The 21,365-nt window shown below is 41.8% G+C and overlaps 1 protein-coding gene across 4 annotated transcripts in view; it reads left to right on the top strand.

Annotated features, from left to right (window-relative positions):
- Positions 1 to 15,345, top strand: part of LOC140615736 (cilia- and flagella-associated protein 337-like) — a 37,171-nt gene extending 21,826 nt beyond the window's left edge. For 3 of the 4 annotated variants that reach the window (XM_072795560.1, XM_072795564.1, XM_072795563.1), the window contains one exon: positions 14,306 to 15,345. In XM_072795560.1, the coding sequence (XP_072651661.1) occupies position 14,306 (1 nt within the window). In that variant the 3' untranslated portion in view covers positions 14,307 to 15,345. Of the gene's footprint in view, positions 1 to 1,078; positions 1,219 to 14,305 lie in introns of those variants that run through there. The other variant, XM_072795562.1, reaches the window with a different exon arrangement.
- The last annotated feature ends 6,020 nt before the right edge of the window (positions 15,346 to 21,365 follow it).

The following is a 21,365-nucleotide window of genomic DNA, read 5'->3' as shown; positions in this document are numbered from 1 at the left end:
GGCTCTCAAGAAATGTTTGTTGAATGACCAAGTCAGAAAAATCTTATGTAAGTGGACAAAAGGAGGCTCTAGTTTTATTTTGTCTTTCTTTCCCCACTTTTCCTTTATCTTCTGTGTGAGTGTGTGTGTTTGTGTGTGTGTGAAGGGAGTCCTTTGCTATGGGCTAGAGATTCAGGAATTTAACACACAGGACACCTAGTCCTCAAGAGGAATACAGTCTGGTAGTTGTGAATATATTAGTCTGCTTGGGCTGCCATAATGAAATATCATATACTGGGTGGCTTAGACAACAGAAACTAATCTTCTCACAGTTCTAGAGGATGGGAAATCCAAGATCAAGATGTGGGTCTGTTCTGTTTCTGGTGATGGCTGTCTTCCTGGCTCACAGATGGCTGCATTCTCACTGCGTCCTCAAGTGACCTTCCCATGATATGTATACATGGAGAGAGAGAGAGCGAGCAAGAGACAGTGAGAGAGAGCAAGAGAGAGCAAGTGCTGTCTAGTGTCTCTTCTTATAAGAGCACTAATCCTATCATGAGAATCCTACCATCCTAATTTCACCTATTCTAATTAACTCCTAAAAGTCTTGCCCCCAAATACCATCACACTGGGAATTAGGGCTTCACCATAGAATTCCGGGAGACATAAACATGCAGCCAACAACAGTGAATATTTACTGACATAGGAGGTGCTCTCTAATCATGTTACCTGTTCCTTACTGAGGTGTTTATCTAGGATAGAGTCAGCAGTATTGGCCACACACCCATCCCATCAACTAATGGGGTTTTCTGTTGATGATGTCATTCTCTTAGAGCCCCTCCTCTGTTGAAGGGCTATCCTAGGAGAGTAGGGGTGAGATAGGTGTTTCAGATACTTCTTTGCTCCTGTGATATGGAGACTAGTTTTCCCTTTCTTTATTTCATCTTCTTATGTTTAGCTTCCAGACACACCCAACAGAAAGCCAATATGAAATAGCACTTGTAACCCATTATAACCTCCACAGACTGGGTATTGGAGGGAAATGACCCTATGTCACCCTAAAACCTCACTTAAGAGTTGCTGGCTTGATTCCTTGCAGATTTCTTGCTAAGCAACCAGAACATAAACATTTTATCTCCATTTCATCTCACCGCCCCCTCACACCCAGACCTAATCGCTTCAAGCAATATTAGAACCAACATGGTATTTATCATAATATCCTGGGAGAGTAGCGTTCTGGTAAGTACAATGAAAGCTAGTTACGAGGACTGAATGCTCCAGGGAGCATTAATCATGGTGTCTAAGTGCATTTGTGGGAGCCCATTGTCAACTAATTGCGACGTATGGAGCTCATGCTATCATTACCTTTAATACACAATTTCACATACAATACAACTTCTGTTTTGTTGCTTTCACACTACTGTAGGTAGACACACTCTAAGGTATGCTTCAGCCTCAAAAATGTGATATATAAAAGTAAAACAGGCAGGCAAGAGAAATATGTTTGATGAATGATAAATGTATCTGCCTAATAGAACCTTTAGATCATAAAAGACATTCAATAGCTATTTTTCACTAAACAAATATGAAAAAAATAAGTATTTTTAAATCCTTGCTTGATCCACTGCTAATTTGTCTGCTAACCTAGGGCAAGACATTGCCCTTCTTGAACATAAACTGACAACATAAGAAGAATAAGGAAAAAAACCCACAAAAACACTTTGTTCAGGGATACAACATCAGTTTACCTCAGAAAATTTCTAGGAAGAAAAACTTACATTTTTCTATTGTTAAAACCATATGCCAGTAAAAGACAGTAGAGATTGGCTTTACTTCCCAAATTAGAGACATTCCAGTTGTTATGTGTAAAAAACATGTTTTTATCTTGAATACTACTTGAATACTACTTCTCCATGAAATGAGCTCTGGAATATAGATTTAAAAAACACTACTTTCTCATCATGTTTGCACCCCAGTGTGGGAGGTAGACAAGCCAACCAACCAATCTTTACAAAATGAGAATTAAGTACTGGATAGAGATGTGCATGAGGTGTGAAGGCAGGGGTCCCACCCATTACTGGAGGAGAGATGGCAGCTGACAGCAAAGTCTCCACAGGGGAGTGACCTTTGAACTGGAGGACAATTAAGTAGTGGACCAGCAATGGAAAGGGCATTCCAATCCATGACAACAGTGTGAGTCCAGGTGGGGTGGGGGAGGAGATGTTGAAGTTTTTTGGAGAAACTAATGTCCTTTGGAATGAAGAACATTTTTTAAGGAAGAGGACAAAAAGAACATCAGGAAAGACAGACAAGGGATTTGCTAATGAAGAGTCACCTATGCCCTGCTAAACACTTTGTCTTGCATCTTCAACTTTATGTGGATTTTATTAGTAAATATTTAGTAGTCTACTTTTATTCAGTCTTAGAAAGAGAAGTAGAATATTATATTGTATACTACAGCCAGCCATGGTATTTTCATTTTTGTAGGTCCAACATGGTCAAATAATGGTAATTTCTTATAACTCAACCTATTCTATAAAATACACATGAAGCTCACAAAATGTAATTTTGATAGATTATATATTTGGCCATATATATATATGGCCAAATTTATATAAATTTATATATATAAATATAAATATGAACATATATATATATATATATATGTTCAAACACATTTTTGACTTTTTATTTAATGACCACTTTGCTTGCCTAGTTTAGAAATGCTCTTTTGGGATAATTTGGATGACAGTTTTATGAAGATTTGGATTACATATTTTTAAAAATTTATTTTATTTATTGTCATAAGAACACAACATGAAATCTCACCTCAACAAATTTTCAAATGTACAGTAGACTATCATTGACTATAGGTACAGTGTTATACAGCTAGATCTCTAGGGCTTTATTGATCTTGCTTAAATGAACTTACAGCCACTGATTGGTAACTCTCCATTTTCTCATCTCCCCAACTCCTGGCAACCACCATTCCACTCTTTGATTCTGTGAATCTGACTACTTTAGATGCTTCATTTAAGTGGAATCATGCAATGTCTTTCCATAACTGACTCATTTCACTTCACATAAAACTTTTGTTGTGTTTGCTTTCGGCATCACATCCATAAAATCATTGCCAAGACCAATATGTCATGAAGCTTTCTTCTATGTTTTCTTCTAGGAGTTTTATAGTTTCATATCTTAATGTAAGTCCTTAATCTATTTTGAGTTGATTGTGTCTGATGTTAAATAGGGGTTCAATTTAATTCTTTTGCATGTGGATATCCAGTTTTCCCAACACCATTGGATGAAGAGACTACCCTTTCCCCATTGTATATTCTTAGCACTTTTATTGAGGATTTTTGTATCTACATTCATTAGGGATATTGCCCTATAGTTTTCTTTTCTGGAGGTATGTGTCTGGCTATGATATCAGGGTAATAATGCTGGCCTTATAAAATGAGTTTGGAAATGTGCTTTCCCCCTCTTTTTTTGGAAATGTTTGAGAAAGATCGTTTTTTTTTTTTTTTTTTTTTTTTTAAGGTTTGGTAGAATTCACCAGTGAAGTCATCATCTGGTCCTGGGCTTTTCTTTGTGAGAGGTTTTTGATTATTGATTCAATCTGGATAGTAATTACACATATCATCACATGTTCTATTCTTTTATGATTTAGTCTTCATAGGTTTTATGTTTGTAGGAATTTGTCCATTTTTTTTCTAGGTTATCCACTTTTTTTGGCATATAGTTTTTCTTTTTTCTTTTTTTTTTTTTAAGATTTTATTTATTCGTTCACAAGAGACACACAGAGAGAGGTAGAGACACAGGCAGAGGGAGAAGCAGGCTCCCCAGAGGGAGCCTGATGATCATGCCCTGCACCAAAGGCAGACACTCAATCACTGAGCCACCCAGGTATCCCTGACATATAATTTTTCATTGTAATCTTTTATCATCTTTTTTATTTCTGTTGCATCAATATGATGTCTCTTCTTTCATTTCTCATGTTGAATATTTTTCTTTTTAATCTAGCTAGAGGTTTGTAAATTTTGTTAATCTTTTTGAAAAACCAACTCTTAGTGTTGTTTTGTTTTATTTTTGTTCTAGTCTTTTCTTATTTGCTTCCTCCTGCTAACTTTGGACTTAGTTTGTTCTTCTTTTTCTAGCTCCTTACAGTATAAAGTTCAGTTGATGATTTGAGATCTTTCTTCTTTTATAATGTAGATATTTGTCACCATGAAAGTCACTTTTAGTACTGCTTTTACTGCATCCCATAAATTTTAGTATGTTGTATTTTTGTTTTTATTTGTCTTGAAGTATTTTCTAGTTTCTTTTTTGGTTTGTTTTTTGACCAGATGGTTATTCAAAAATGTCTTGTTTATTTTCCAAATATTTGTATATTTCCCAATTTTCTTCTGCTGTCGATTTCTAATTTCATTCTATTGTGGTCAGAAAAGATACTTTGTATGATTTCAATCTTCTTAAGTTATTAAGACTTGTTATGTGACATGACATATGATCTATTCTGGAGAAAGATCTGTGTGTTCTTAAGAAGAACATGCATTCTGTTGTTCTTGTATCAGATGTTCTATATATGTCTGTTAGGTTCATTTGGTCTACAGTGTTATTTGTGTCCTATATGTCTTTACTGATCTTATGTCTGAATATTGTATCCATTATTGAAAGGGAGGTATTGAAACTTTTTACTATAACTGTATTGTTATCTCTTTCTCTCTTCAATTCTTTCAATATTTGTTTTGTACATTTAGGTGCTTTGGTGTTGGGTGCCTATATATTTATAATTGCAATAAATAATATAATTACAATAAATAATCCTAGTGGATTGCCTGTTTTATCATTATATAATGTCCTTCTTCGTCTCTTGTGACAGTTTTTGACTTACTGCTTATTTTTTTATATATAAGAATGGCCATCCCTGCTCTTGCTTGTTTACCATTTGCATGGAATATCTTTTCTAGTCCTTCACTTGAGCCTATGTGTGTCCTTAAATCTAGAGTGAGTGTCTAGGAGGCAGCATATAGTTGAGTATTATTTTTTATTCATTGGTTGGGGAGTTTAATCCACTTACATTTAAGGTAGTTATTGATAGGAAGGATTTACTATTGCCATTTTATTGTTTTCTGTTAGTCTTAGAGTTCTTTTGCCTGTCTTTACTTCTTGCTGTCTTCCTTTGTGTTTTGCTGCTTTTTTTTTTATTAATGTACTTTGACTCTTTTCTATTTTTCTTTTATGTAACTTCTTTTTTAAAAAAGTATTTTATTTATTTATTTATTTGACAGACAGAGAGATAGCACACATGCACAAGCAGGAGAAGTGGCAGGCAGAGGGAGAGGGAGAAGCAGAGTCAGGGAGCCTGATATGGGGCTCGATCCCAGGGTCCTAGGATCATGACCTAAGCTGAAGGCAGATGCTTCACCACTTAACCACCACCCAGGTGCCCCCTTTTATGTAATTTTTGGGTGTAGTCACCTCAGAGCTTACATAAATATCTTATAATGATAGTAACTACTTTTCAGAAGATAACAACTTAAGTTCAATCACAAAATCTCTACACTTTGTTATTATTGTCACAATTTACATTTATCCATATTGGTTAACTTAATACATTTTAGTCATAGTTATTTGTAATACTTTTGTCTTTCACTTTTATATTAGAATTAAAAGTGATTTACCCACCATTATTATAGCAACTCAATATTCTGCATTTGTCTACATACTTACCTTTATAGACAAATTTCCATTTCCCGGATCTGGATGTCCATTCCCTTCTCTATATTTGAGAAGTTTCTAGCCATTGTTTCTTTAAATAAGCTTTCTTTTTTCCTTTCTCTCTCTCTTGCTTCTCTTTCTGGAACTCCTATAGCTTGTATATTGGCCCATTTGATGGTATCTCATAAATCCCTTAAGCTTTTTTCATTCTTCTTTTTTTTGCTCCTCTAACTGAATTATTTCCAATGACTTACCTTCGAGTTTGCTGATCTACTATTTTGCTTGAGCTAGTCCATTTTTGAATACCTCTAGTAAATTTTTCAGTTCAGTTTTGTTGTCTTTGGCTCTATAATTTCTGTTTGGTATTTTAAAAATATTTTCTGTCTTTGTTGAGATTCTCACATTGGTCTCTTGACTTGTGAGCATCTTTATCAAACCTATTTTGGATTCTCTGTCAGGTAAATCATATAATTTCCCTTTATTAAGGTTGGCTTCTGGAGACTTATCTTGCTCCTTTGTTTAGAATATCTTTGCCTGAATCTTATTTTCCTTGGCTCTTTGTGTTGGTATCTGCTCATTAGACAAGGCAGGCATCTTTCCCAGCCTTTATAGACTGTCTTCATAGGAGAAGATCCCCATTAATCAGCTCAGCCAGGGATTCTGACTCTAGGGGAAAGCTGGGAGCTGAAAAGTTGAAATGCTAGACACACAAAGCAACCCTTTCCTCTCCTGGATGAAGCTGGGAGCAAGGGGGACTCTTACTCATCATATGCCGCTGTACCACAATCAGAGATTCTTGTGAGAAGATGTCTTAAATCTCCTTACTAGCTTCAGTGAGGCTGGTTTCATACTCTTCCAGAGAACTGGGGGCTCAAGTACTTTCTGGATTTCTCACAGAGGAAATTTGTCTATGGATTGTTGCTGAACTAGTATGATGGTAGAGGGAGGAGGGCCCAGGGCTTCTTGCTCCACCATTTTGCCAGCATCCCTTCAATGCATATTTTGTTTTATTTTAAAAATTTTTATTTCTTTGTTTGAGAGAAAGAGTGTGAACAAGCTGGAAGGAAAAGCAGACCTGGCACTGAGCTCAGAGCTCAACATGGGGCTTGATCTCACAATCATGAGATCATGACCTGAGCCAAAATCAAGAGTCAGAGTCTTGATTGACTGAGCCACACAGGCACCCCCAATATATATATTTTAAATAGGTGTCTAAGGAGACTCAGAGATGAGGGATGGATTAGTCTGGATTCAGAAAGGCTGATAGAGTATTGCAGAAATTCAGGGGCCTCAAGTCCATCATCTTAAAATGGGTTTCTTTTGATGATTAAATAAATGAATAGGTACAAAGCCCTTGAACTATTGACTGGCATGCAGTAAGTACAAAATAAATAGTAGCAATTATTATTATTATTATCCATATGACAAATGCTGAAAGTAACCAACACAAGCTGAAACAACAGATGGGGTGGCAAAGAAAATGACAAGTTTTTCAGAAGGCCATGTAAAGTGGGCTTGTTACTGGTTGGAGGAGCAGGCCTGAGGGGACCTGAACAGAGGTCACAAAAGTCTGGGTAGTTGATGGAGCCTTTCACCACTCAAGGATTTGGTTTTGCTCAGTTTAGGGAAGATGATCATTAAGATCCCCTCCATTCTCTCCTCACCTGCTCTCCAACTCCATGTCTGTCACAAAAATACAGAAGAACCAAGATAAAGGAGAGGGACAGAAGAGAGGACCTCAAAAGTACCCCTGCTTTACCTCTTTGCCTACTTGGGAATCTCAGATCTCCCGCCTTTGCCTGTCAGACTACCCTCTATGTACTCTCCTTAAGTACTGAAGACTTCAGGTGCAAATAGCAAACGTTGATTAAGCTTGTTGTATGCACCAATCCTTACAGAAGTCAAATGATGGGTAAGGAATGAAGATTAAAGGAAGTGAAGGAGATAGACATGAGTATAGCAAAGAAAAACACACAACCACACCAATGGGGCTCACTTTAAATTCATGACCATGAAACTCAAGTGATCCCTTGAGATTCCAGTCAGTCATCTACACATCCCAAGTATACTCACTCTAACCTTGTTCCAAGTCTGTTATTTCATTCTTTCTCCTCTCTCCTCAAATCCTATCAACTACTCCGTTATCCTCATCCCAGCTAATGACCTTGTTTCTTCCCTTGCTGTGAAAACTGAACAACTAGGAAAGAACTTCCACCAGCTTCCATCTCATCACATCTCCTATCAGCATCTGTACCACATACTTTGCTTTCTCACTTGCTATACCAAATAAACTTTCCATGCTCCATCAAAAGCAAATCTCTCTATTTAGGTGAAGGAGTCTATCTTCTTTCTCAAGATGTCTCTCCTACAAAACTTTCCATCAACTTTTCATTCTACACTGGATCCTTCCCACTAAGTAATAAAAATGCTATTTCTCCCATTGTAAGCAAACAAACAATATCCTGCTCTATATCCCACCAGTACTGCCAGCTCATGTCCCATCTCCTTGCAGCAGAACTCCCTAAAAGAATCAACCTACTCTAAGAAAGCTTTCCTTCTTCTCCCCCTTCCACCAGGTTGTTGCCGAGGTTACAAACAATAACCACATTGAACATCCTTTAGTCAGCTCAACTCAGCCTTTTGAGCTCACTGACTGATCCATCAGCTGTACTTGATCTAGCTGATCATTGATATATTTTCTTCACTTGCTTTCCTGGACACTATACTTTTGATTTTCCTTCTGTTTTACTGGTAATTCTTTTTAGTCTCTTTTGCTGGCTCCTACCCCTCTTCCTCACATTTTATACTTGAAGCATTCCCAACTTCCATCTTTGATCCATTTCTCTATCTACACTCATTCTCTTTGGTGATCTTCAGTCTCTTGGCTTTAAATACCACCAATATGTTAATGGCTCAAATTTGTGTCTTTGGAGCAGATCTTCCTGTCAAATTCCAGAGTCCTACATCTAACTACCTACTCAAGGTCTCCACCTTGAAATCTGGCAGGCACATGCAGATACCACATCATGTGACTTTGGAGATCCCTTAATTACCTATACCCTACCTTCCCACAGCGCTTCTCCTAGACATCATGTTACAGCCTACTGGGTGGCTTGCTTTTCTCCCCATGTGTGAGCTATTTCCCACCTAGGGGCCCCATCACAGTTTTCTTCACCTATACACTTGTTCAGAACCCACTTATGGCTGATATCCTGCCAATCTCCAGCATCCAGCTCAGATATCACTCTTCACAAAATCTTTATCAATCCTCTGAACCAGAATTAATTTTTTCTTCTGGGTTTCCAGAAGATGTACTTTATTTCTATATCTATTTTAGGCATTATCATTCTCTTTTTTCACAGTCCCCTGTATTCATTCACTCAACAAATACTATAGAAGTACTGCTGTGGGGCAGCCCGGGTGGCTCAGAGGTTTAGCACTGCCTTCAGCCCAGGGCCTGATCCTGGAGACCTGGGATCGAGTCTCACGTCAGGCTCCCTGCATGGAGCCTGCTTCTCCCTCTACCTGTGTCTCTGCCTCTCTCTCTCTCTCTCTCATGAATAAATAAATAAAATCTTTAAAAAAAAAAAAAAGAAAAAGAAGTACTGCTGTGGGCCAAACACTATTTTGGTTACAGGGAACCCTTCAGTGTACAAAATAAGTAAGATTTTCTGCCCTTAAAAAGTATCCATGCAAGTGTGTGTGTGGGTGAACTGACAATAAATAATAAATACTATAAATACACAAATGATATTGTTAGAAGGTGATAAGTGCTATGGACAAAAGTAAAGGTAATGTCAAGGATGTATGTGCATGTATTGATGGGAATGGGGACAGGGGCTGTCAGTTGCAGTATTAATTAAGTAAGGTGATCAAGGGTGGCTTCAGTGAGAAAGTGACATTCAAATGAAGACCCAAAGAAAGCAAGGGAGTGAGCCAAAGAAGCCAAGGGGATACCTGGAAGACAGCAGCCCAGACAATGGAACAGCCAGAGCAAAGGCCTGAAGCTGAACAAACTCCCTTTCCCTGTGCATTCAGGGACTGGCTGCAGCCTGTCCATGGTCTTCTGCTATGTGCCCATGACACCATCACTGCCAAGCTTCACAACCTCACTATTTTTTACTGGTCCTAATGCAATGACCTCCTAAGAGGTGAATCTTTTTCCTCTTTTGAGTCTTCATTATGTTAAAGTCTGTGACATAGACCATTTCTCTCTCCCTGACCTCTGCAATAGTGCCCTCTCTGATTCACCTCCTCAAACTGCTCCTTCTCCTCCCTTCTTCCTCTTCACCCTTCTCACAAGCTGAGAGCCCCTCAGGTGCTACCCTTGGCCTTCTCCTTGTACCACCTTCCCTCCTTAGGTATTCTCTTTGCTTTACTGGGTTTGGCCATGATTTAGAATCTACTTCTTGACACTTGCTCTTGAAATGCTAGATCCATCTCCATGTGGATAACCTGTAGGCCTTTCAGACTTGAACTGTCAAAATACAAGTGCACTCCCTTCAAATTCTGCAGTGCTTCCTGTGTGTTCTGTCATGATTTCCGTCTCCATTTCATTGTTTGAACTGAGAACCCTGGAATTCCCTGTGGTCACCTCTCCTCACCTTCCACTTCCAGTCACTGGCCAAGTCTTGTCCCCTTTCTCTTCTCACTTTTATAACCACAGCCTAATGTGAGGACTCAACAGTTTCTTACACATGTTGGTTTATTCTGCAATCTCTCCTCTTTGCAACTTGGCCCACACACTCTGGGAAGATTTGATTATGCTCTGCTCAATCTTGAACAAACATGATCATACTTAGCTCCTATCCTCTGGGTCAAGGCCTTTTGGAGGCATTGACGCTTGCCATGTGATCTGAGCTCCCTACAGCTTCCTCAAGGTACAAAAATGATGTACTTTTTCTGGTTTTCATTCAAGATGACATTAAGGCTTTGGCTGGCTCTCTCAAGACATGGCTCATCCCACAGCAGCAGTCTCCATGATGCCCCAAATGAACCTTCTCACAGTAGTGACAGAAGCCCAGCTACCCTTCAGTGCCTTAATATAGTTGATTTGCTTCAGGTCAAGTATGTGCTAAGTAAAAATGACCTGCATTCTTCCCTTAGCGAATAGATAGGTAGTGGGAGCACTACCTATCTATTCACTCTATTTTTGGAAGGTTGATGTCTAGAGGAGAAGAATCTAACATCATAACTAGAGACACATTTTCCACCTACAAAAAGGCACTGGTTGGCACCTTGTGGACAGTTGTCATCAGTATCAATCTCCTGGATCACCTTTCATAACTGGGCATCAATGATTCTCTCCATTTTAAAGGGGGAAAACCACTTTTGTTCTATGCTTTATCCTACTGCATTCCAAACAGAAAAATATATGGAATTGGTAAGATCATTAGGATTAAGAATACCAAGACTTATCAGAAATCAACTCACTTATCACAATACTTTGCAATTTAGAAAAGTTCAAAGAAACGAAATCTGGAACCAATCCAGACACTGAGGGGTACTTCCAATTTTCTGGCTCCCCTGTTCTTTCTAGGGGCATATGTTGAGCTTGCCCTGGGTCTGAGGCCCTGTCCTAAGTACTGTATGAAAGCTGCAGGTTATTAGATATGACAAAATGCTCTCATGAATTTCTCAGCTGTAGCTAGTTGGATAAAACTCCTCTGTCACCCCTAATTCCCAAAGGAGATGAGAGCCTTTGCTTCTTTTATGGAGACTCAGATACACCCACCGATTAGCCAGAGAAAGTTCTGAAGAAGGAAGGAAATTATCAGTCTTAAATTGGTTCCCTTTTCATCTTAATAAGAAATCAAAGATACCCTCTTTGAAAAACTCCATCTTTATAGATTGCTATCACCCATGTCTGTTGCTGTTACTGCAACAATGAAATGCTTCAGATGCCTTGAATTCCAGGAATCTGGTTTCTTGCCAGAGCTGCAGAGTGATATGAATAATTTCTGGGCTCTGATACTCAGGATGGATGTGTTTCTGGGATTTCTTTGGCAGAAATACCACTGGAGTCTATCTCTCTTAGAGAGGTTGGTGATTTCATGCCGCGAGGCAGATTCAGAGTCTCCTTTCAGGGTGAGCAACAGCAGAGCAGAGATCTCCACTCTAGGCAACTCTTCCCATTTTTTTCAACAGTCTTGTAAGAAAAATAGGCTGATATCCAGGAGCAAAGATTGCCGGGGTGGGGTGGTGGGGTGGAAAGATAGGCCGGGGATGCACTCACAGTACGTTTCCCATATTTTAATGTACTTGGAATAACGTAACAAGTGTGAATCTCAGTCCGTAGCTTTGGATGTGGAAGAAGCATCACTTATTGTATTTCCCAAAACTCGAGTTCAGTTCTATTTTGAATTCCTATCACCCACCATAATAGTGACTTCAGGGGTCTCCCACTGACATGGTGGGGGGCTCATTGGTGGAATGTGCCATCAAGGCCCCTTAGGCCCTGTGGTTGGTTGTCACAAACACCCTGCAGGAGGCTGCACACGACCACTTCTCTCATGGGGAACCACTGTTTGTTTATTATCTGCCTCTGGATTAGATTATAAGCACCATGATGACAAGAATTTTATCTATGATATCCCATTGGCCTAGATCAGTGCTGGGCATGTGGCATATATTTAATATATATTTATATTTGAAGAATGAAGGAATAATGGGTTTGGAGGAGTACCTAGACTATAACAGACACTATCCTCGACACCAACATTTATTCAACTGGAAGACAAAGCCCAGAGTGGGTGAGGTGATCCCTGAGTTTGGCTGAGGCTCAGAAATCAAAGAGGCCACACATAGTGGGAACACTGGGATTGAGAAGCCCTGTGACCTCCAGGGCAGGCTGTGGTATTGGCTGAGGCTGGTCACAGCATGGGCTTGCAGGCCCAGTAGCCAAGGGTGAATGAGGGCCACCCGCAGGAATCCGGATGAAGGCCAGACACAAGCATTCAGCTAGCACAGACTGTCTTCCAGTCCACACTCACAATGATGAATGTGGAAGTGGATCACAGAGAACTTTATAAAGGATGCCTTTTTTTTTTTTTTTAAAGATTTTATTTATTTATTCATGAGAGACACACAGAGAGAGAGAAAGAGGCAGAGACACAGGCAGAGGCAGAAGCAGGCTCCATCCAGGGAGCCTGATGTGGGATTCGATCCTGGGACTCCAGGATCCCACCCTGGGCCAAAGGCAGGCACTAAACCGCTGAGCCACCCAGGGATCCCTAAAGGATGTCTTTAAAAAAAAAAAAAAAAAAGATTTTATTTATTTATTTGAGAGAGGGATGGAGATCGTGAAAGAGAACATGAGCAGGGAGGAGAGGGAGAAACAGGCTCCCTGCTCACCAGGGAGCCTGACATGGGGCTCAATCCTTGATCCCTGGGATTATGACCTGAGCCAAAGGCAGACACTTAACCAACTGAGCTACCTAGGTGCCCCTAAAGGATGCTTTCTAAGTAAGTACTTCCACAGATAGATGCAGGGCACTGTTTGGGGTGCCAGGACAGTGGAAGAAGCAGGTGAAAGCTATGATCTCAGGGAACTTCCATCCTCGTGGAAGAGACAGGCAGTATGCAAAATCAGTGGGTAGCATGAACCCTTATCTCAGGCAACTCTTCTAAAAAGGGAAGGAGAAAACTGGGGTGATAATTAGAGGGGCAAAGCAATCAAGACAATTTAAAAAAATTTTCCCCAATGACAGAAATAAGAGCATGTTTGTGTGCCAAAGGAAATGATCCAGAATATTGATAAAGCAGGGGATCTGGTGGGATCTGGTGGAGGGCCTCTTTAGAGAGTTTCCATTTTCTCAGTGACTTAGAAAGCAAGATCTGAGACTGGAAATTGGGAGATGTTGGAGATTTTCAGACAAAGGAGGAAGTGGAAATGGTCTTGGAGAGTGTGAGATGAGGGATGGCTGCCAGGAAGCACTAAAAACATATTTGTGGTTTGTGGTCATGAAGTTGAAGTCAGACCACTCAGCACAGTTGTATGGTTTGTCTCCAGCCACATTTTCATGCATGGGGTGGGTGGAAAATCCAAATGAATCAGGGGTGTGCTTGTGCCAAGAAAGAACAAAAGAGAAAGTGGAGAGAACACATGAGGAAGTGGTTGTAACTGACCATGGAATCTAAGCCACATATGAAGGAAAATGAGGCACAAAAGGGTTATGGCCAGTGAAAATGTGTTTGGATCAACAGATCGAAGTCCTAGAGTTAAATCTGTAGTACAATGTAAAATACCTCCAATTCTACTGGAGGTAGAATGTTTGAGATTGAGATTCTGGAGGGTGTCAATTATTACTAATGACAAAATCAAGGGTGTGACCATAGCAATGAGTGGCTGCAGTATGGTAGAGGATAAAACCACTGTAAGGGAACGAGAACCCGGTAGACTGGATGGATTATTTATGATTGATATTAAATCCCAAGAATTATGAAAAGCGTAGTGTTGGAAATAATGCCAATTCGCAAGAAGCTAAATTCTATGTTTTAAATCATATATATATATATGATTTATATATATATATAAGAGGTAGAGAGAAATTTTTTTGGTCCAAACAGGTCTTTTTTTAGATTTATTTATTTATTTATTTTACAGAGAAAGAAAAAGCGAGCATGTGTGTGCACACAAGTGCGAACAAGGAGAGGGGCAGAGGAAGACAGAGAGAGAGTCTTCAGTAGACTCCACACTGAGTGTGAGCCTGACACAGGGCTTGACCTCACAACCCTGAAATCATGACCTGAGCCAAAAGCAAGAATGGCATGCATAACCAACTGTGCCACCCCCGTGCCCCAAAACATGTCTTTTTGATAGCAGAGAGCCTCAGATCTTCATCTTCTTGACGGACGTATGTGACTTTTTTTTTCTTTTTGCAATTTACTTAACTGCCAACTGTTCTCAGCCAGTATTTCCAACATTGTATGTGGACTGAACTGGTCTTTGCTAGGAAAAGGTATGTGAAGTCTTTGCAGCTAAATATGGCTGCAGAATAAGAATACCTTGGCCATAGGGAACTTGACTCCTTACTATCTTTCTCATTTCTTCTCTAAGGAAGAAATTGGTTCATAATTGAATATTCCAAGAAATAACCTTAACAAGAAGTGTTAAGATAGAGAGGATAACCTTTCTAAAAACCTGAAAGGAAGCCCAAATAAATAGGAGGCAGCTATGTTCCTGGATGAGAAAATTCAGTATTGTGAAGATGTCACCTCTCCCCAAATTAAATGTCAAATTCAAGGGAATTCCAATCAAAATCTCTGTGAGATTGTTTTGGAGATCAACAGGTTGATTCTAAAGTTCATCTCTAAGAGTAAATATGTGAAAATGTCCAAGAAATGTTGAGAAGGGAGAATGAGGAGGTACTTGAGCTACCAGATATCAAAGCACACTATTAAGTTATACTAAATGCAAGAGATAATATACTGGTGTGAAGAAGAGACAGATGGATTGATGAGAGACTTATGTGTATGTGGCAAATAGTATTTGATAAAGCAAGCATTTCAAATTAGTGGGAGAATAGTCTAACAAATAACTGTTGGCTATTTATTGAGGGGAAAAAAACTAAGTCCTTATATCACAATATACATAAAAATAAATTTCAGATAAAGATCTAAGAAAATATAAGAGAACATCTTAACAATAATTAGGGTAAAAAAAAAATCTATTGCAGGGTGCCTGGCTGACTTAGTAGGAAGAGCATGCAACCCTTGATCTTAGGGTCATGAGTTTCAGCCCCATGTTGGGTAGAGAGATTCCTTAAAAATAAAATCTTAAAAAAAAGTCTTTTACATAAGCAGGACTCAAGAGATAGAAGCCAAGAAAATATTAACAAACCGGTTTGACATCAAAACTCGAAGAACATTTCTTTTACTAAAGATTAAAGTATGAAAACTTCAGGAGATACAAAAATACACTTATTGCTGTTTATATTTCTAAAACCACATTGTCTAAAAGAGGATTTGGAAACATTTACAGCAATGAACAAACAACAGAATAAAAGATAATATGCATGCACATACATGAATGGGGTGAAGACAAAAATCATATATAGAAAGATAAAGTCAGGGAGCAAAATATATTCTATAATACCTAAATAATTTTTAGAAATGAACAGCATATTTCTATTTGTTTTCTTTTTAAGATTTTATTTATTTATTTATTCATGAGAGACACAGAGAGAGAGACAGAGAGAGACAGAGAGGCAGAGACCCAGGCAGAGGGAGAAGTATGCTCCATGCAGGGAGCCCGACACGGGACTCGATCCCAGGTCTCCAGGATCACACCCTGGGCCGAAGGCAGAGCTAAACCACTGAGCCACACAGGCTGCCCAGCATATTTCTATTTGAACTTCCTAGAAGCCACATAAAAGAGGGAAACAACATCCACTGGCAGCTTCCTGGTGTCTATAAGATAACAGTTAAAGTGTTTAAGAGATACACAGATTTCTGTACAGATACAAAAAAGAAATGTCTCTAGTAGGCCCCTCTTGTCTTTGGAAATAAATGAACAATAAATAAACCTAATATAAACTGACAAATTATTTGCCAAATTTAATGTGGCCACATAATGTCAAACAAGCCTTGCAGATGTAATGTTGATGCTTCCCAGATATTGGTGGGTGTCCATCTCCTGCACCCACAACCACATCACTGGTTTTGACAAGAAATCCAACTGCACCAAACATTGTTGGTGATTTTTGCAGACAAAACTGAAGATTCCAGGGATGGCAAGCAAAGGTCCCACACTCAAGGTCTTGCTACTTTGTTGCCCATTCTCCTCATCATCTCCTCCTGCTCAGCCTCTTCATCCCTCCTCCCTGCCTCCCCTACCCCTCCTGCCAACACCACCCAGGCTCACCAGCCCAGTGTTGCCCAAACCCTTGGAACCCGCCATTTACTCAAATCTGGGAGTTGCTGCATTTCTCCATAAAAATCTGGCTTCTCTGTAAAAGGAATGTCCTCACTCTCCTTCTTATACACTTGGATTGGGGAGCCAATCATCCCTCCATACTTTCTCCTACTCCCACGTGACTGGAGGGATCCCTGCCACTCCTTCCAGGCTGGCTGACATGGTCTAGAGTCAGCTCTACAGAGCAGTACCTCCTTACAGTTATCTCTCAGCTCTGGCACTGGCTTTAAAATAAGCTTCTTATTTTAATTACAAAGCTGCACAGTGGAAGTAGACAAATGAAGTGAATCTGAAATCACTTCTGATCTGGGCGAAGTAAACAAGTGCCTGTTTCTAAGACCAGTCTGCAAATAGAACCAGGGCGTGACATAAAGGACTTTTGTCAGATCTCCTCCCCGCCCCTCCCCCCCAGCTTGTTCCTGATGTCTGAAGAGCCTTTCTCTTTACATTCTTTGCTGTAGGTACTAGGATCCTGACAAGTGCTTGATTCTCTACGGGGATGATCAGATAGGGGGTGGGGGTAGGGGTGGGGGGTGGAAGGAGAGCAGTAGGCACTTATTCAGGGGCCAGAAGACCATCTGCCATTCTTTCAGGGAGAAGCAAGGGGCGGGGGAGGGAGGAGGGTGGGAGCATCTGTGTCTTAAAGAAGAGATGAAATGAAGATGGAAAGCAACATTATGTCAAATAAATAAAATACGAAGAGGTAACAGGTATGAAGCGCTGGTTCACAAGCCTGGTGTCTTGCTCTTGCTTAGTGCTTTCCATTCGATCCGTTCAATTCAATCACAAGGTGACGTTATGATTGCCATTTGTGACAATGGGGAAACTGAGGCACAGAGCAGTCACGCCTCATTTTTGAGCGTAGCCGAGACTGGGAGGTGACAGACTGGGGTTTGAACGCAGTTTGATCCAAGTCTGTGCAGTAACCATTGTGCTTTCTGACTTTGAAGCAAAACAGAAAGGCTGTTCCATCCAGGTCAATGTGAAGACACAGGGCTGGACGGAAAAAATCACTCTGAAGGCAGTGACATCGGAGCACCCCGGGGGAGGGGGCGGTGATAGCACAGCCCATTTGTCTCCCATTAGGCAGGGGAGGCGCTTGCAAACCCAGGCCAGAAGGGAGGGTCCCCGCCTCTGTTGTTTCCCAGTTACAAATAAGGTTTAGATGCAGATTCCGGAGGGGGAAGACACAGGGTGCTGTAAACACAACGAAAGTTGAATGGTCTGGTATCCTAGGATCTTTCTGAAAAAAAGAATTAGCACCGGGCAAAGACAGACCACCAGGGGGGCACTAGCTCCGGAATGGAAGAGAGGACGCCGGAGAGAGGAGGGAAGAGGGAAGACGGACCGTTGCAGACGCTGGAATCCAACAGGTCCCAACGTCTAATTTTGCTCGGGTGTGGCCTTGCTCTCTCCTTCCCCTAAAGCCTTTTAAATTTTTTTTTATTATTATTTATGATAGTCACACAGAGAGAGAGAGGCAGGGGGAGAAGCAGGCTCCATGCACCGGGAGCCCGACGTGGGATTCGATCCCGGGTCTCCAGGATCGCGCCCTGGGCCAAAGGCAGGCGCCAAACCGCTGCGCCACCCAGGGACCCCCTCCCCTAAGGCCTTTTAATGCAGATTAATAAAACAAGAGACAAAACGAGGAGCCGGAGAGCAGATGGGCGCTCGCGCCGAGACCTAGGCCCCCGGCGGGCGCGGGGACTGGTCTGCGCACTTCCCGGCTGGGGGGCGCCGTCCACACCCGCCGGGAGGTCAACCGCGTCCTGGATTTACGCTGCGCGGCTTCCGGGCCCGGGACTCCTCCCAGGGACTCTGGCCCCGGGACGGGAGGGACGGGAGGGGGAAGCATCGCCCCCGCCCCCGCCCCCGCCGCCGCGGGTCAGCCGTGCTCCCGGCGCCCGGTCAATGGGTCCCCGCGGCTCCGCCCGCCTCCTTGCTGCAGTCCTGGGTGCGGTCCCGCCAAAGCCGGGGAGGCGAAGCCGAGGCCGACCCGGGGCACACACGTTCATTATGATGCAGGTTCATTGGTAAAAATGCAAATGATTCACCTCATTTCATCCTCTGGCAGACTGTGCTGGGAGCAGTACTGGCTGCTCCCTACACCTGTCATCGCCGCAGCGCTGCTCACTTTGTGTGAAAGGCCTGCCACGCTTCAGGTGTATATATAGCAACCAACCCGCGTGGAAGCCCGCCTGCTGGAAACTCGATCGTGCACTGCCCCCTCGTGGACTACATGCGAATGAGCCAATGGCCTGGGTTCTTTTTGATTCAGCTTCTAAGCAAATCAGAGTCGCATTTTATGTCAGGAAGAGCGCCGGAGCCTGTTGCTTTAGTCATTGTTGCTGGTGGCTGTAGTTCTTAATTAACAGCACTTTAATAAGATAAAATGTCAATCGTGGGGGACTCTTTGTGGAGCTATATTTGGATGTGAAAAAAGCCACGACATTTTCAAAGTTGTTTGAGTCCTCATTTGAGGTTTATTTTTAAAGATCAAAATTTCTCTAGGCTAGAAAAAGGCTTAACATGAATGTAGCATCAAAGAGTTTATGTTGTCATCTAGCAAAGCCATCCGTTGTGCCTGAGAGAGAAGTAAGTTTATTATAAGGCAGACCCGATGGCTCTGCCTGTCTGGTCACCTAATCATCCTCAGGAGGTTTCAAGGTCTTTGCAATTTGCATGCTTCTTGAAGGTCATGTATTGAAGACTGAGAATTGAGGACCCAGTCACAAGCAGCATAGGGGAAGCTACATTTGCAATACGTTGACAAAAGGAACGGGAGCTTGGCTCACCAACGTCACAGCACAGGTTCTCTTGATGAGTAGTTATCCTTGGACTTCTTTAGATTATTGCATCTAGCTCAGGATCATGTGCTTAAAGATCATTTGATAATTTTCATCAGTGTTACATTCAGCAGACTGAGAAATCTGTTTCTTAAAATTATTAATCTATTTTTATACCCTCTCTGAGCTATTTTCTCATTGCAAAGCCTTGACAGACTTGTAATCATCTCAGACTTCAGTGACTTCATTGCTCTGACCTTCAGGCATATCTACTCCTAGAATATTCTAGGTGTTAGAATAACTCCCTTTCCATAGCCTAGACTCTTGTCATAAAGACCTCCATTGATATAGTCTAGGGCAACCACAACTGAAGGCATCCCTTGTGTGTGGATTAGCTTCTCACTTATACATCTAGAGTGATACCGTCCTTGGGAGAACTGAAAAAATCATCCCACAGATCATTTTCTGTGCTTTGTGGTACGGACGAGGAAGTCTGGCTCAGCTGGTTACAAAAGAAGTGGAGTCTGGGCGAGACCCACCGAGGGCTATAATGCTATGTCCCCTTCGGACAGCCCTGTTCATCTGATGTGTTTATTTCAAGCTGACAGTAGGGTAGAGGAAATATCCAGGAGAGAAAAATGGTGGTGAGAAAGTCTTCGTGGATCAGCATAGAGCAGAACTCAAATTTTTCCACCCTGTGTAGCTCAGAAACAGCAGGAAATGAAGTGCTTCAGAGTTTTTCCTAAGCAGACAGTAGTTTTCCTCAATCACAGGAAGTGCTGTTGGTGAATCACCAGGTTAAACTTTTCCTCCTGAGTCAGAAGTTAAGCCGAAGCTGCCGTGCAGGGTGGAGGCCCAGAGGGGTGGGGGTGGAGCTGAGGGTGGGGGGACTTGTTTACTAAGTGGTCCGAACTTCCAGCCATGAGACTCAGTAGCCTGCTAAAGAATGCAGTGAAACTCTCACGGTGGAAACTTTCAATACAATAATAAAAATTAAATAGGCTTGGGGGATAACTTGCCAGAGAGAAATAGGTCAGTGGAGCTGCCTTCCTATAAGTCCCCATTACAGCCCAATGGGAAGTCCCATGACTGCCTATTTTATTAAAGTTGGGCAGGCTGCCCATCGAGTGGCTCCACTTTACCTGACCTACTTTGCATTGGTCCATCAACATGTATCCCAGCCCCAGAAGCCCCAGAATGGAGTGATCATCTGGTCTACCCCTCTGCCCCCCACCCCAAGCCAATATCTCTGAGATAGCATCTCTAAAGAGGTGCTCGAGTTGGGACTGAATGAAGTGTCAGAGGCAAAGAGAAAGGGCAGGAGAGTGGGGTCGTGGGTAAAAGCTAAGAATAGCTTCTTTCATCTGCCTTGGGGATTTTACAACCTAACTAGAAGAATCAAGGCAGAACGCGTGTGGAATGATTTAAAAGTGCACATAAAGGAAAACACGTAGGACACAACCAATATTTCTGCTTTCTGAGCTTAGCTACTTTGTCCTATTCAAATCGACGGGCTGCGTGTCCCCGGTAGGCCAGCGAAGCGATCCAGCAGGCGGACGTGCACAGAGACAGCCCCTGTTCCGAGCTGGCCGTCCTTCAGCGGAGGAGCTGGCTTTCTCGAGGCTTCCCGCACGCCTTGCTGCTGCATCCTCCCCGGCTGGTCTCTGGCCAAGCCGCCTCACGGGCATAACTATGTTTTATGTAAGGGGTTCGGAGCTGCTGGGGCTGTGGCTGTGGCCGCGGGCGGCTGATGCAGGGGCTAGAACCTGGCCTTTCCCGTTTCAGTCTAGACAGATGCATGATTGAATAAAGGATTCATCCAAGCCCTGTGTCACATTGGCCATCTGGAAAGTAGCCAACCACTCATTTAGCAAATTGCTCTGTTTAAATGCAGCTGCTGTGTCTCTCAGCGTTTATACTACCAAGACAGATCGCATGATTCCTCTTCCTTCATTTATCTAAGC

This window comes from Canis lupus, chromosome 24 (assembly GCF_048164855.1).
Source record: "Canis lupus baileyi chromosome 24, mCanLup2.hap1, whole genome shotgun sequence".
In the NCBI taxonomy this organism is placed as follows: domain Eukaryota; kingdom Metazoa; phylum Chordata; class Mammalia; order Carnivora; family Canidae; genus Canis; species Canis lupus.
Note: the sequence above shows the minus strand (reverse complement) of the source record. Positions and strands in the feature narration are given on the sequence as shown.